Source organism: Simochromis diagramma, unplaced genomic scaffold, assembly GCF_900408965.1.
Source record: "Simochromis diagramma unplaced genomic scaffold, fSimDia1.1 OVJJ01000107.1, whole genome shotgun sequence".
Lineage (NCBI taxonomy): Eukaryota > Metazoa > Chordata > Actinopteri > Cichliformes > Cichlidae > Simochromis > Simochromis diagramma.
This window is the reverse complement of record NW_024387209.1, coordinates 3,020,167-3,037,320: the sequence shown is the minus strand read 5'-3', so window position 1 is coordinate 3,037,320 and position 17,154 is coordinate 3,020,167. Positions and strand designations below refer to the sequence as shown.

The following is a 17,154-nucleotide window of genomic DNA, read 5'->3' as shown; positions in this document are numbered from 1 at the left end:
TTGGATTTAAATTTTGTGCAAATTATCACAGTTTAACTGAAAGTCAGTTAAATTTCATGGATTTTGAGTCTATTTCAACAACTTTGGTGCAAATCAAAGGGACAGCGTTGACAACAATCAGACAATCAAAAAAAAGAGGAACGGCTTTGAAGTTGGTGGCTCTCTCTATAGCCCTCCTAACTATTTTTCTTTAGTTTGCTTTTTTCTGCTTGTAGCTTGAGATAGTACCTGTGTGACCTGAATGGGTTGCACAGATAGTCCAGCTCCAACAGGATGGCACAACCATGCTCAACATCACAGGAAGGATGCCCATGTTCCAGCAAACCCTCATGTGTGGAGGAGATACCAGGAAATGAGCTGTTATGCAACGAGAGCTGAACAGGGCTGTAGAAGAGCATGAACCCGGCAGTGTGTGTGCCTCATGTGCATGTTTCTAACCAGACTGTCAGAATGAGACTCTATGAGGGTGCTGGGCATTGTGGACAGTGTGGCCATATTAAGTAGATGGGTTACCAACATTGACCGGAGGGCATTTTTTTTGTTATTACATTAATAATATGTGTTTTCTTGTTCTTTTTTAGAGCACTTGCACTCATGCACGCTATGCAGAATCAAAACCGTAGATGCATAGTACACTCACAGAGAAGTATAACCGCAGTTATAAAAGTGGAAAATATCTTTCTTAGATTGCAGAAGCAAAGCGGGAAACAAACACAGAGACTTTTTCCCTCGGTGCAGACGTGGATCGAGTAACTCACCACACAGTAGGACAGCTGACTGTGAGAGAACTGTGTCCTCAACGCATTTCCATTAGTTTCACGATTTTCGAGTAGGGCTGCGCTTTGAAAACTAGCTGCACAAGCTGGTAAATGACCTTTTTTTGCATGGCTCCTTCCTCCCTGTCCTCCTCAGACGTGCTGGTTACTGTTGCAGAAGCACTAAACTACTGTTAACCCAATAATTAAACTGAGATCATACTGCAAAAAGTTAGCAGCAATATGGATGTTTACGTTTTCCATTATTAAATTGTACAAATTAGTGCAACTTAATTTGACTTTATCAGTTGGTTTAATAAACTGAAACTGTAAAAATGAGAAACCTTTAAAGTCTTGAAGCTCGACAACTAGTAACCAAGACCTCACAGAAGTTTTCTTTAAATTGAGTTTTTCGTCCATGTAACATTTTAAAATGTCTTTACTTCATTAAACAGTTCATGCTGTACGTTTAGCTTTAGAGGCTCTGGAGAAAATGTATTCATTATTTAAATACCAACACGTTGTTGATTAAAATCTTTCACACAATGATGAAACCCTGAGATTTCTGAGAGCCATTTGGAAAGGAAGACCTCACAGTCAAAGCACTGGATTCTCCTGCAGAAACAGAATCAAAGGTGTATTTTTTTTCCTGCAACATGAAAAGAATGAACAATTCATTCTCTATTAAAAAAGCAACAAAAGAGCATATTCACAAGTGTCCTTCAGCGAAGTTTGAACAGATTGAAGCTGACATTTGTCAGGAATGCAGTGAAAAGTCAGGAAGTTTAAATTTAGTTTAGTTTTTATTAGACATTATGAGTTAAGACATATTTTCAGCCGATTCCAAAAGTTTTTTCGTTTACTATTTAAAAAGAAAAAAGCAGTGAATCCAAAATAATTACAGCAGGGATGTTATAGTAATTTTACTGCATGGGCCACACACATCCCACTTTGATGTGAAGTGGGCTGAACCAGTAAAAACGTGATAAACGTGTAGAAAATTCATTCAAAGAAAATGTCTTTGTACTTTGGGATAGTATGGATGGCAATGAGTGGTGGGAGTCATTATCAGTAGGAAAAACTACAGAACTTATGAAAATGCTGTTAAAGTTCAACATCTATCCACTAAAGCTGTCCAGGCTTACCTTTGATGCCCCTGACTTACAGTATGACAACAATATAGACATCTGATGTCTGAAAAGAATGACAAAAAGAACAGCAATAACCAAACTGTATAATAATTATCATGAAATATACCTTTTGTTTAAGAGTTTTGAACACTGTAATCAGCTAAATATGAAAATAAAAAGGTGGAACTACTTTCTCGTCTCCTTTGAGGATCTTTTTGACTATCGTCAAGAGATTGAGTTTGAGTTTTTTCATTAAAAGATTGAGAGCAATTTTAAATGTGTTTACCTTTGTGGTTGATTATTTGAGAACAAGCAGTCTCACATGGTAAAATGAACTTTAGGTGACAGAGCCTCTATTAGTAGATCCAACCATGCATATAACCCAGATTTATGCCACAGCTCTCCTTTTCTTATTACGTTAGAGCAACACCACCCAGACCTCTGAAACAGACAGACCCTTCTCCAGAAAGCACTCAAGCAGGTAGCCTTCTGCTCCTTCCTGTTCTTGGATTGGATCAAATAGCTATTCAACTTTTTCAGAGAAATCAGGAAATAATCACACAGCAGAAGATTGCTTCTGGTTGGTCCATTTTTTTTCATCAAAACAAGCTAAACAAAACATTTCTAGCCATAAAAGTCTTTGCCACATTTCTGCTCTCATAGAAAAAACACGGCAGCACAAAAGCATAAAGCATCCCGGAGCTTGTTCGGTCCATGGAGAACGTTTGCAGCAGCCAAAGCTTTAAAGGCCTCCACCTCTTCCCTCATACAGTTAGGGAATTGAAACCGCCTTTTAAGAAGATGAATCCACTTCTGGCACAAAGGAAAATCAATGAGGTGGAAACAAAAAAAAAAAAAAAACAAAACAAAAAAAAAGACGAGAAAAAACATTCTGAAAGTGGCGGTTTCACTTGTTGATGGAACAAAAAAGGAGAAGACAGTAACCGAGACAACGCCACAGGGTTTATTTTGAGTAACTGTATCTTTGCAGAAGTCTGCGGTGAAGACGTGATGAGAAGCTTGTTCCCGTCACCGATGAGCTGCCACTTGTTCCAAATGTAGATTTGTTCTTTTTTCAGAGGAAACTTGATAACTTATAATCAAGCAGCTACTTGGAAAGTTCCCTTTTTTTAAATCATGATCTAGCTGCTGTTTCTGATTTTCTTTGTTTTCCTAGAAATTTTCTTTATTGAAGATGAACTTGACATCAGCAGCTGAATGAGACATACACTGTTTCTCCAGAGATGTCGCCAGCTGAGGCGGACCGCACAGGAACACACCAACTTTAGATCTGCAGGCACAAAACACCCCAACACTTTGATTATAGATATTGGTATTTATAGCATTCATCAGAGCAACAGTCATGGCTGTATTCCACTCAGTGGTCACACTTAAATAGCTTCAGAAAGAATCAAAAGGCAATGAATTAGCAGCAAAACTTCACCTGCATTTTGCTGTTTTGCAAACAATTCAAAAGTTCCCACAGAATAACTGAATTTGTGTATTTGTAAGTCTGTGCTTTAAATACTTACTATTTCCTACAGGCAGTTAAATCCAGTGTTATAAAAAGATCGCAGGGACCCCATTTAAATAGAGGTACTACACATACCAGCATTAAAATTTCAAGAAACAGGAAATGGATGAAAAAAATAAAATAAATGTTAGGCGCAGAATGTGGCAGTAAGTTTGTACAGGCCTGCAGCTAAAGATAAAATAAAGATAGATAAAGAAAGATAAAAATCCATACTGGATTAACACACTGAGTGTTTTCTTATTTACCTAATTTGTTATTGGTAAAACTTTAAAAACAGTGTGAAATGACCTTTAAAGTAACGAAAAGTGGCACCAACTTGAGAGATACTGCTGATAAAATAGTTTACACAATTACAAGGAGAAACACAATTTATAAAGTTTATATTATCACAAAATATAACTTGTACATGCTGAAGGTCAGTCTGACTAAATCGTTTTACCTTAATACATTATTGGTAACGTATACAGTGTGCCGGACTGATATTTTATTGTTTTGAGAAACTTTTTCCTTTGATGTACCGAACTGTATCATACAGGTATGCAGGAATTGTAAAGTTCATTGACTAACCAATTAATGTCTTATCAGTATTAAAGGGTGCTCTACAAAATGAAGACTCTCCTGTTTATGTCTTTGAGTATTTAGCAATATGCAAGCAGTTATATATTTGTTATTTACTGCATCAGAAAACCTTGACTTTTTACGTAACTGTATATGATATTTCACTCTGAGCTGTAATGGACCTAACGTACGACACAGCATGATATTAATATTCTCAAATAAAATTACAAAAATCTCTACTAAATAAAATACTTGAGTAAATCTACTCAGTTTTAAAGCTGCCTAAAATTAGGCAAAGTGGAAGAAAATATGCTGACCCATTTCATTCTTTTATAACTGAGATTGGTATGATGTGCTGACCACTTCTCCCAGTTTACCAGAGATGAGTTTAATAAGATAAGATAAGATAACTACATTTGCAGTCATTATGTAGTGAAGAGGTAACAGCAGTTCTTGAGTAGATGAGATCATGGACTGTGTTTGCTTATGGAGAGATAATAACGTTAAAGAGGCTCACCGAGGGTGCTGCGAAGTAATATTGGTAAACTCATTGTCCCAGTTAGGTTTCCCGTAAAAGGTCTTCTGCTTCAGTCCGGTGATCGGATCATTTTCTGCCTCATGGTGAACACGGAAATGAGCCGCCTGTTAAAGGAAATGACAGATGGATGTCACTTTTTTTTCTTTTTATGACTTTTTGCTTAATTTAAGAACCACATGCATTAAACCATAACATAAGAAGATTTCTTCAATCACAAAAAATGGTATTTGTTGTCAGTTCAGCCCACAGAAATAAAAATTTATATCAGTGCCTTCATACCTCCTGCTCCTTCCAGCGGGTGAGGTAGATGTTGTAGCTGAGGAAGCCCATCATGTTCTTCTCCGTCATCTGGCCCTCCAGGGACTGCAGCAGGTCTGCAAACCACTCGAAGGCTTGGGTCTCCGGACAGAGCCAGTAGAAGTAGATCTGGCAAACAGTTTATTAACCTGACATTCAGACTTACTTACATTTATCATTTATTTTTTGGTTCATTTCAAACACCCTTATTTCACACTTTTTAACTCAAAGCCTTCAGTAAATAGTTTCACAGCAAAATGGATATGTAGCATCTAACATTTCTTCCAGACAGACGTTGTAGATAATAATTTTTATTTTTGTTTCATTATGAACGCTTCATGTGGGGCTTATGTGATATGGTTAGTTTTTTTTTAAACACATTTTTTTTAATTTAAAGTTCTCGCTCACCTTTTTGGTAAAGACATCTTGGTTGTTCTGGATGCGTTTGTACCACACGGATTTGAGGATGGAGGCAAAGGGAGTCACTCCAATTCCTGCACCCACCAGCATGACCACCTCATAACCAAACACGTCTTCACTGGCGGTACCAAACGGGCCATCTATGGCCACCCTGACAACAAAATATACACAAAATAATCTTATATCCTGTTTTTACTCTGCTCTGTGCTTTCAAGTCAAGCTTTATTTACCCAATAAAACTTTGATTATGTGTATTTATCTCAAAGATTAACTTGCTAACTTGCTTAACATGTGGATGTATTGGGACATTTAGCCCCACACCCTAACTAAAGACCCATGGGCTCTGTGGCTTAACCCACCACTAACTAAATCTGACATTTCCAATGTGCAACTGTTGCTAAAATGTGAGCAATTAAGATATTTTTTGTCCCTCAGAGAGATAATGCTACTTGCTTGGTAATGCTACTGTATGTTTAGTCACGGTCATTGTTCACATTTATGTTTGTGTGTAAAATTTAGCACTCACGTATTGGACGTACAAGTTCCTAGTACTTCATTAGATTTATTAGGTTAATGCTAATTTCCAGAAAATCTTTATTATGTTGAATATATAAACACATGATCTTCTTCTCTGATGTTTTTTTGCTAAATGTTTTGACCCTGTTAAGATTATAAGAGATTCCATTATTTATTTATTTAGTTGTTTTTAACAAGATAATTGTGATGGCCCAATAATTCATGATGTACATCACAAGATCTAAAAATTGAACATGTTAATTACAATAATGATTTTACTTAAGTGACTGAAGTGTATAGTGAGTTTTTCTTTGTTTATTCTCTTATTTGTCTGTGTTATGGCAAATTAATTAAGCTTAAGTTACAAGTTTGTGGAACTGGAAATGGCTTGAGTAACCAACATTATACTGAGATTTACACAAGGAACTATACAGAGCATGAGCATGAGAGCCTCCTCTTGATTTTCAAGGGCTGTACTAAAACTTGTTTTATCACATTTTTATTACAACGTGATAATGTTAGATTGTTATGGTGTCTTTTTAGGAAGTTGTATCCAAAAAATTCAAAATGTATTGTGCAGCTCTGCCCTTTCATATGACATATTAATCAATATGCTTTTTTGAAAGATTTTTTTCCAAGGTCAGCTTTGACCTTTGGTGCTAACAATAAAGGTAAGGTCAAATGCTTGAAAAAGATATCTTGAAAACTGTGGACGTTAAACTGCTGAAAAAAAGACATATAACATATTGTCTCCCTTTGGACGGAGAAATATTTGCGATGTTGCCATGCTGTGCCTCCAAAAGTGGCTGAAGGCTGCACAACCTCCAGCAGACATGCAAGGAAGCATGGTGCATTGCCATTTTGAATGAAGGCTGCATACATGACTTCAGTCTCAAGCTAACTGCCATTTTTTTGCATCTGCTTTGGCTTCGACTCAAATTCTAGAAAAAAATCTAAGGCCAGTTATATAATGTGTATATTTTTTTTAAATATTAGCTTCTTTTGGTTGTCATCTAGAACAGCTATTTGTTTGTTTTGCCTTTAAGCAACTTAAATAATGACATAATTTCAGGATTATTAAGGGATAACTGAAGACTTGGTCACTGTGCTGTTGTCTAGCAAGTCCAATCAAGGTCTATCCAAACAAACAGTACACTGGACTTAAGGTGATTCGAGGCAGCAGCTCAAAATAAAGGCCTCCTTCTTTCATTGTCTGGTCTATAGAAGAATTAGTGCTCAAATTTGCACAGCAGGACCACTGTGAAAAGATGGTATTCTTAATATTGTATGATTTTTACTGTTTGTGCCTCTCTACTCATTTCTTATGTGAGGGAAGAGAAACAGACATACACAATAAACCTCTCAGGGCTGTAAATGAAACCCCTCCTGCCAACTTTTCAAAGGCGCGCTGGACAGGCAGCAATCAACTGTAATCACAAGCAATTTAAAGCACAATTTTCCTCTGTTGTCAAGCTTTCCTACTTGGGCAGTTTCCAGGCCTCCTGAGGCTCATTTTTGTCCCCTCCACAGGCCTCGTACAGCGCCTGAGTCCAGTCCCCGACAATACGGATGTGAGCACTGAAGTAGTCCTCCTCAGGGGCTGAGGTCAGAGTGAAGGGGTGCCACTCTAGCCTGGAGACAGATGGACACTGAATGAAGACGTACTGTCCCACCTCCATACTGAAGCCTTTCCTCTTCATCTGCAGTTCCAGTGTCTTGGAAGGGTGCATAACCACCTGAAGACCAGGTACAGGGACAATATAATTATAATTACAGTTATTTATTCAGCCTTTTTGACCACATAGTAGCTATTGAAAGTAAGTACAGTTTCAAGTAGTAATAAATTCCATGGCGCAACTCTAAAATTCTTTGTGTTGTTACCTGCTGTGCTAAGTGTAATCTGCAGTTGTAGTATTAGTGTAATAATGCAGCTAAAAGTCAACCTTTTTTGAAAGACATGCATTTTTTAATCATTTTTCTTCAGATATTTAGTTGAAACAAGCTTGGTGCAGCTCCTAAAAAATGTATACCAGTGTAACTGAGGCAGGACCGACCTTAGTAATGACCACTTTTTGATGGGATCGGTAGATGCGGACGATCCTCTCACACACATACAGGATCATGGGACCCAACACCCACTTCCATGTCTGGAGAAGGGGAAAATATTGGATGAAGTACTTTTCTTAAAAGCCTGAGAAGAGATGCAACTTGCTGAGAGTGTTTGGGCTGGTAAGAAGTTTAGAAATTCAAAGCTAACCCCAGGTGGGTTTCCAGCAAATTCTGGGACAGCACAGTTGGAGCCATTTTTACCCCAGTCTTCAAACTCGTCGGAGCAGTTTTGAGGTTTATTTGTGTCCAGGCTGGCCACCGTCTGTCCTCGCACAATACGCCTGCAATCAGACACACACAGAGAAAAGATGAGCACTTAAACATGTGTATCAATGATTATTTGAAGAGAGACCTGGGAATTTAGTTTAACTAAATTAATTTAATGGAAATTATATTATTATAAACTATGTAGACAAAAGTACTGGGCCAGCTGTACATTACACCTACAGGAGCTGCATGACTATGGAAAGCAATGCCATGAGGCTCCCAGCGATTTCAGTGAGATTTGTAAAATCAAACATTTCTGAAATAGCGTTTGAAAAGACAGACTGCATGGCTTGATGGTTGAGTTTGTGGTTGGTTGAATCCGTGGCCATGGAACTGTATGAAAGAGCTGAATTCACAGACTAAGCGGCATGGCCCAATATTTTTGTTCACACAGTAAATTTGTAAATCCTTAAAACTAAGTGTATGATTTATAAAGCTCAATCACAGGTAAGTACAAATTTGACCAGTTTAGAGACTGATTCAAGACCAAGTCAGAGTAATGACAGTTCAAGAATCAAATAGTATTGACTATTAGTTAAAACTATGATCAGTATAACATGCGTATGAGTTAAAGACCAAGATCAAGCCCAAATGTCCAAATCAAACCGCTAGTCCTGAAAAATTATGCGACAAAACTGCAGTTCACTTGAGGCTGGGAGTCAGAAGGGAGCCAGTTCACATAGACTCCTATGTTACATTGCCCAATGGTATAGCAGTATATACCGTTGGTATATATCACTTCTGGCTCCAACAAGTGCACTAACATTAAGGATAGAAACATAAAGTTGTGGCTAGATCCAGTCTGGTCAAGACAGAAACCAAGTAAATCATTTGTAATAAGCTCATTGAGGGCAAAATACTCTAAGAGGAAATACGTGTGGCTAAGTGTTTCAGGTCAGAAAAAGACAACTAATGTAAAAAAAAGAAAGAAAAAACAGAGCTGGCAGTCCTTTTATGGTTGAAATTTTGTGCTATCTTACGCATAGCCGTGAAACACCAGTCCAATGAAGAAGATGATGAAGAGATGATGCGTGTACCAGAACACCTCAAAGTATGACCTGCGGATGACCTCCATAGATGAAGTGATGATGAGGATGAGTGCTAATGTGATGGCCACACCTGTCAGCCCAGCGACGGTGGTGAACATGACAATGGTAGGATTCTGTAAATGCAGTTTACAGATGACATTTTGAGAAGATTTTCTCTTTAAAAAGGCCAAACAGATGATTAATCTAGAGTGGGATGAAGTCCCAAGTCATCGCCTCAGTTTTTCAGTTGCTTCAGTTGTAATGACACACCTCATGTTTGTTGACTAACTTCCCTCATTTACTAAATGGCTGTTTTGTCATACTTCCCTATATCACAGAGGTTGATTGTTTAACACAAGGTAACAAGAAGGAAACAAATGTTAGAAATGTTGGAAAGCGGAATTTATAAAATGAAATGGAAAGCCTAAAAGTCTCTAAAGAGTCAGCTGGAATGTTGGTCAATTAAAATAGGTTAGCACTTAGCTAACCCCAATTAGCATCAATGGTCAAGTTAAAATCACCAAATCTTATGTACATCTGAGGAAGTCAAACATGTTTACTCCACACAGAAAGGCCAAAGTCAGGATTTGAACCAGGAACGTGGTTGCTGTGAGGCAAAAGTGCCTGCCAAACCACCGTGCTACCCTTTTGCAATTCTTGGATCACTGTGAAGGCACCATGTCTCTGACCTCTGACCACTCTTCATCATGTGCACCAAATATGATCACTTTTGTTTTACTTCTAGATTGTCTTTCTGTGGGAGTTTGGACAATTGTGCTATTTTACAGTAAGAAGACGTTTTTAAGCAGTAATTAAAATGTATTGGTAATTTTGCAGAAAAACAGAACAAAAAAAACATTTCCCCATTTTGTATTGTAAGTACACTGTACTTTTTGGGGCTTGGGCTGTTATGGAGTTGCTTAACCTTGCCTACCTTCCAGGTAATTTACAGGAAAGTAAACACTTCTTTCTTGTACACTCCTTTTGAAAGTTATGTTTGAACAGTGATTGTTAAAGAAAAGAAAGACCTGCAAGTTTTGATGGTATTTACTTTTTCTTGTATGTTGGTAAGGAAGAACGGTCCTTCATGGGGGAATTACGCCCTTCGTTGTGGGCGGTACCAAATTGTAAAATATTTTCATGTGCATGTTGTGTCGTTTTAGGAACCTCATTCTTTCTTTGTCTGAAAGAATGAGGTTTATGTTCTTTTTGTTTTTTGCTTATATCAATTGTCAAAAGTTTCTGTTTTGGCTTATGAACAATTGTATTTGAGAAACAGTATCATTAAAGATGAAATTTCACAACTGATCTTGAGGTTTTTTTTAAGAAAAAGGGAAGTTTGCCAGATGAAGTAATACTACTCAATACAAAATTTAGTAATAAGTTGCAGAGATTTCAAGACATCATTGCAATACAAGAAAACTCAGCTCATATGACTAATCTCACCATTATTTTTGTACTAAAAAGGAAAAAATGAGGGCAGCCTGGTAATGGCAACAACTCACCGTCTCATTTGTTCTGATGGGGTTGAGGAAGGAGGCGTTGTCCCCATTACCAATTTCTGACAGAACAAAGGTCAGAAGGCTGGTGTTGCGATTGAGCTGGGCGTCCATAAAAAACTCAAAGTTAAACAGATGTGCAATAATGTGCACAGCTACAAGAAACAGAGAAAAAGGAAAAATATCACTATAAATATTCAGTGCTTTTCTCCAAAATGTATACAGTTCTGTTTGGGCAGACATTACTGCATAACTACTCATTAAATGGTCATAAGTTACAGTTAGATGCAGGTTTATTATTAATCATTACTCAGTGGGATATACAAACTCACAAACTCATCTGTATATTCCATTGACCAGTTTAGTCAGATTCTGACTCACTTGTAAAATCCAAGTCAGTGACTTTGTAGTCATGTGTTTATCTCAAGCTATGTCAAAAAATCTATCTTAAAACTTTAATATGCTTTAAATCATTGCTATCATTAGTTATAGGGTAATGATTGCTCCAACCCCTTTAACATGTTAAGAAAAAAGAAAAATTACCTGTATGGAAGGCAATCATGTAAGCCACCAGTTTGTGAAAAGTTAGGTTTCGATCTAGTTGGCGAGCTGCTGTGCGGCTGCAGCACTGAATTTAAACGAGAAACACACAAAAATAAATTAATAAGCGATGAATATTAAAGCACAAGCAAATACACCACTACAGCATTAATAAATATGGTACACCTGTTCAACTGGTGGTTAACAACATCTACTAATCAGCCAATCACATGGCAGAAACCCAGTACATTTAAACATGCATGGTCAAGATCAGTGATCCCCAACCCCCGGGCCTTGGACCGGTACCAGTCCGTGAGTCGTTTGGTACTGGGCCGCGAGAGTTGAGGCTCAGGTGTGAAATGTATGGTTTTCAGGGTTTTTATCGGTTTTCAGCGTTATTTTGTTATCGTTTTTATCGTTTACTCGGTTTTCCTGGGTCTTTTCACGTGTGTTATGAATAAATTTTCTTTTTTTCGGTACCGGTACTAGTTTTATTTTGTTGTATTTATCCGCGACACCTTAAAGGCCGGTCCGTGAAAATATTGTCGGGCATAAACTGGTCCGTGGCGCAAAAAAGGTTGGGGACCGCTGGTCAAGATGACCTCAGTTCAAACTGAGTATCAGAATGTGGAATCAAGGTGATTTAAGTTCACCAGTTCACCAGAGGTCAGAGGACAGTAATGCTCTGAGGTGATATGAAGGAAACAATGACTCAAATAATCACTTGGTACTACCAAAGTTTGTAGCAGAGCATCTCTTCTACAGTACTCTACGGTATTTTTGCTGATCACAGTGTATCTAACTTCTAATGGTACTTGCTCATAGGGGGTCATTTGATTGTTGGGTTTTTTCTCTGTATAATAAAAAGCGCTTTGAGGCGACTGTTGTTGTTTGGCGCTATATAAATAAAATTGAATTGAATTGGTTCCTTCTAGTAGGATAAGGTGCTTTTGCACAAGCTGAAAACATTTCAACCTAATAAAGTAATAAAGTGGCCGGTAAGCAAATGTTTGCAGAAGAATCTGGTCCTATACCCTCATTACTTCTATCAAGTCTTTTCCACATAATGGGACACATTACATGCTATATACTGTCGTTTTGTGGTAAGCCAGATTTTCATTTATCTGTTATTTATCCTTAATGAATACCTGTATGGTGCCACGGAGGAAGGAGAGGAGGTTTCTGCAGACTGGCAGCAGGATGAGCATGCAGTTGAAATTCAGGCAGGCAGCAGGAGCTCTGGCCCAGGGCAAAGCTTGCTGTGGAGAGTATAAAAAAACGGTGTGTTACAATCAAAAGTTTTCAAATTCACTTCCCTCACCAGTCACGTATAACAGCTCAGCAGTAGGAGGTGAAAAGAGTTTTATATAAACCTGAAACTTAACTGCTGACAGGTGTTAAGCAAAAAGAAGAACTAGAACTGGACAGTAAATGGAAATGTCAAGCAACAGTTATTTAGTGAGGTTTGTGGAAGTCTGAATGCCTTTTAACGTGTCACTTGAAACCTTAAATAGATCATTGCAAACAAGGCTAATGGATATAATTTTTTATTTTCTTATTTAAAAACAGGCAAAACAACAAGATAAATCAAATTAGAGCACGGTTATGGACGTCTGATGGGCTGTGAACCGATCCAGGACTTTACACCCTACAGCAGTTGGAAATGGCTCGAAAAATTCCATTAGAGTCATTTCTATCATTTAATACTGGCAGTCATAGACTTCATAGAGATTGACACACATTTTAATTTAACACCGTGTCACTGGTATCACAATGCATGCATGCATATATTATCTAGATCCTCTAATCCCCAGAAGAGCCCTGATGAGCTGAAGCTAATCCCTGATGGCTCACTTTCTTTATTTATTCATCTTTTCCATCAGAGTGTTATTGTACTGCAGTTACAGAGCCAGTAAATGCTGGTGAGAATACACGTGTGCTCTCACCACTCTGTTTTACATCAATAATTAACTTCATCTCAACATGGTATTGTTAACCTCAAACCCAATCCCTCATCCCCAAATCATCATCTGAGCCCTTCCTTCAGTGTAAATGATTCATTTTTTTAAACCTTCCTGAGGTTCTTTTTGGAGCTTACAGGTTTCTCAACACTTTTGGGAAAACAGTCTCTCTAAAGAAGCAAGATGCAGCCACGCTGAATACTGTTCCTCATCTCTCCATATTAAAATTTGAAAAACAGAAAGTACGAGCTGCAATGTTTCACTTCTGCTGGCCTGAAGCCAGATGTGCAGCTGCTGGTCCAAAGTCAGTGTGTCATGAAGCCAGCTGTAACTTACTTCCCTTCTCTGTGTGCACGTTTGCTTGTCGAATAATGCCTATGTAGATAAGGAGTGTTTAACATGGGTGTATATGTGTATATCGGGTGTAAGAATCCTAAATTTCAAGTTTTATTTGAACAAGATATAATCAGAAATATTTGCAAAGCCCGACAGAAATGGCCTTTGATGCAGGCTGATAGCACTGTTCAAACACAAAACGTTATTACAAAGTCCAACAAAGATCCAATTATACCTCACAGGCACATTAATGACTACAAACAAGTATAAAGATGACATAGTTTAAGTTACTTAAATCTGTTTTCCCTATTTTTATATCTGATCACGCCATTTTTTATAGTAACCGCATTTAACCTTTACTCTTTGTGGACTTCGTTTAAAATATAATTATTATTTTTTTCTTATCACAGTAAAAACTTTTTCAAATGGCAATTAATAACTTCCCAGCATTCAAACATTAGAAACATTTAGTGTGTCACTCACACTTTTACAAATCTGTTAAATTTTTTTCTTGTTGGCTGCCAGACAACAAACTAATTAAGTTGCAGCATTAATAGTTCATGTGCAATTTCTGATAGCAACTTTGTAATTTAAAAGTGAATGAAATGAGGAGTTAATCATCGCCGTAAGCCAGTCCCATCCATAAACATGATCAGGTGAGAGGGAATAATCATTAGCTCTCACAGTGGTTATTTTGAATGGGAGATATGAGGCTCTGATATCTTCCATGTGGACCAATTATTTGTGGAAGTGTTAACAAACTGATGGGTTTTGTTCTTGCGTACAGGAAATTTTGGCATTTCAACAACAGAAACTTTAACCAACCCCAGGAAGGGAAATTCCCTTCCTTGTTTCAGGGTATTAACCAGTTCAGCTAATTTGGGTTAAAGTTATAACATAATAATTATACTTGTTACTGCCTAGAAAATGGCCATACATTACAGATAGATTCAGTCATGAGAAAGGGAACATTTTCACAGGATTGTATGCAGTCCAGTGCAAAATCCAAGTACACCCTTACTGCTTTCATTGTTTAGATTTGTTTGGAAGCGTTGCCAAGAGAAAGTCTCTTCTCTCTAAAAAGAACATGGTAGCACTATTACTTTGTTTTTCACAGTACGGTAAGTGGATGATTCCTTTTTTACATTTGTGCGATCTCAACTCCAAAGGTCAATTCTTGGAGCTAAAATAGACCATTATTAATTCATTTGCATGTATAGATAGGTATCATGAATCGAGTTTATCTTAACATATAAAAAAACCCAAATATCACATAAAACAAAATAAAATATTCATAATTTAGAACATAGAACTGCAAAAATGTATTTCTTTTTAATGCAAGGTTGTTTAACTTATTGCCGTGGCTCTGCACTGTATCACTTCTCTATTCTGTTGCATAGTTACAGTGTACTAAAAAGAGTAGTGGGTGGGGTTGCAGGGTCTGCTTTAATTTTCTTGTTGTAATGTTAGAAACTTTTAAACTTTTACTGTAGCTATAATTTGAGGAAATGAAAAAGGCAGAGTCCTGTTTTTTTTCTTTTTTTTCATATTTGCCTACAACTTTTGAAATAGGTGCAATTGTGTGTTTAACAGCTTGGAAATTCTCTGAAGAAATAAAAACTAGAAATCTACAAATACCGACTCAGTTTGGAGTGAAAGTCTGTGCAACAGAAGTGAAGTTGCAGGTCGGACTCACCCCGAGCAGGACTCTGGTGTAATACCACCTCTCTACCAGGAAGGCCATGTAGAAATGAACAAACAGGAAGGCGTTGATCCCCAGCCATACCAGCTGTAAAATGCACCCAAACACACTCAGGTTTAAATCAGCTGCAAATACAGCAACAGTTCAGGGTAGATAAAAGCATCTTTATTAACACATCAGGAGTGCAAATATCAGTTAAGTGCACTTGTTTAAGTCCCACTACAACAATGGCACACTTTCAGTGCTTAACTTGGAGAACATTTTTCTTTACCTGCTGAAAATGACTTTTCTTTGTTCAGAAAACAAGTCAGACTGTAATTGAAGTGCAACTAAAAACGTGGCTCAAAACTGTGGCATCAACTCAAATTTAGAATGGATGCCAAAGAATACTTCATTCAGTTTCATGACTCTATCCTTGACACAGAAAAGAATTCAGATCTATTACCACGATCTGCAGCAGCCTTTTTTTTTTAGCTTAACCAATTAAAACTAAATATTTGGAAAAATGTTTAACTGTTTCAACCAAAGCCTATTTGGTTCAATCAATAAGAAGAAAAATCATATTTTTCTGAAGAAAAAGCTTGTTTTTCCATTTTTAGTCACTGATTTATATGTCTTAACTATTTTATGACACATTAATGAGACACTGGTGACAATGCAGCTTGAATGAAAAAAACCCAAACAAAACAACAAAAACGAACAGACGTCATACCAGAAGCCAAAAGGAGAAAATCATTAAATATACTCACAATAACAAAGACTGAAAGTCCCTCGTTGGCGACAAAGTTCCCCATTATGAAAACTGTTTCTGAAAGGAGTGTGTGAAAGAGAGTGTTAGTGTGACAATGTAAAGGGAGACAGGAAATGGTGGCAGAGGAGAGTGAAGACTGCTGTGACTGATTACTCCTTTTATAATCTTTCTCAGGCTACTAATAAGGAAGTGGCCTTTCTGCAGAGGCAGTTTCCTTCCCATCATTCCTCCAGTTACTCTTAATCATAGTTTGAGAAAAAAACCATTAGATGGAGAACAAAAAAAGGTGATAATGAACCCTTAAGCCAACACAGTTAAAAAGAAATCATTTCATTTTCCTAAGCAGGTGTGAAAGACTTTGTTATCAATTGTTTTCTTTCACTTTCAGTCCAGGGTACCAGCTAACAGTTGACCACAGCTAAGGTCCATACAATGATAAGATTGGTTTTATCCCAATTACTCAGCACTTCCAGCTAAAACATTGCTCTGACCGAGAACACCAAATAACTTCTTTCAGGTTGATTGCGGTTGGACTAAATATGTTTATATCCTGTAAAGAAGTCCTATTCGGCCTTGTTTAAGGACCAAACATGACCAAAGATGCAAAATCTCAGACTTTAAACTGCTTTAAATACTCAGTTGCACCTACTTATTTTCTACTCTTGAGTCTGTTACATGTCAATGCAAGTGGATATCCTTAAATGTTCATTTTAAGCACACAGAACTGCCACCCACCTGCAGGTCAAATCGGAATGAAGTTGACATAAAGGGCTCGGAGCTAATCAGCTTATTTGATTATTTATGTTTAATAAATAACAAAGAATTTCCAGAAACACTTGCCCAATTTTAGGATCCCTTTGCTTTAACCATTTTGAGACACAACCTAGTGGTCCCCTGAAATCAAGTTAAGGCACACAAGGGACAACTGGAAACCTTCTTATAAACCCCTGCTGGGATCAAGCGCTATTGAAAGTTAACTCTAAAAAAAGCATTGAGAAAATTCACTTAACTAGTCCTGGAAACATCACATTTTTCTTGGCAGATTCTAGAAGAAAGCAGTTATAACTGTCATGAATAGAACATGATCATTTTTGAAGTCTGGTTTATGGTCATAGCATTGGTCTTAATGTGGAGGGGGGGGGGGTGAAGCCTGACATTCAGATAAGAAATGACACTCTTACCAACATGAGCTGTGAGGATGGGTATTCTGATA

At 37.4% G+C, this 17,154-nt stretch overlaps 1 protein-coding gene across 1 annotated transcript; it reads right to left on the bottom strand.

The window, feature by feature from the left end:
- Window positions 1-3,018: 3,018 nt before the first annotated feature.
- On the bottom strand, window positions 3,019-16,085 carry LOC120746184 (cytochrome b-245 heavy chain). Its single transcript, XM_040051505.1, has 13 exons — window positions 15,940-16,085; window positions 15,185-15,277; window positions 12,340-12,450; window positions 11,195-11,279; window positions 10,658-10,806; window positions 9,105-9,286; window positions 8,006-8,138; window positions 7,803-7,895; window positions 7,231-7,484; window positions 5,221-5,383; window positions 4,795-4,941; window positions 4,495-4,619; window positions 3,019-3,176 (listed from the first exon to the last, which is right to left on the bottom strand). The coding sequence occupies exons 1-13, from the start codon at window positions 15,982-15,984 to the stop codon at window positions 3,059-3,061; spliced, it is 1,698 nt and encodes a 565-aa protein (XP_039907439.1). The 5' UTR covers window positions 15,985-16,085; the 3' UTR covers window positions 3,019-3,058.
- Between the last annotated feature and the right edge of the window lie 1,069 nt (window positions 16,086-17,154).

Coding starts and splice junctions, on each gene's coding strand:
- LOC120746184 (XM_040051505.1), bottom strand. CDS start 15,984: ATGGGGAACTTTGTCGCCAACGAGGGACTTTCAGTCTTTGTTATT. Junction 7,896..8,005: donor TTGCTGGAAACCCACCTGGG/GTTAGCTTTGAA, acceptor CCCCTTCTCCAG/ACATGGAAGTGGGTGTTGGG. Junction 4,620..4,794: donor CCCGCTGGAAGGAGCAGGAG/GTATGAAGGCAC, acceptor TTCCTTTAACAG/GCGGCTCATTTCCGTGTTCA.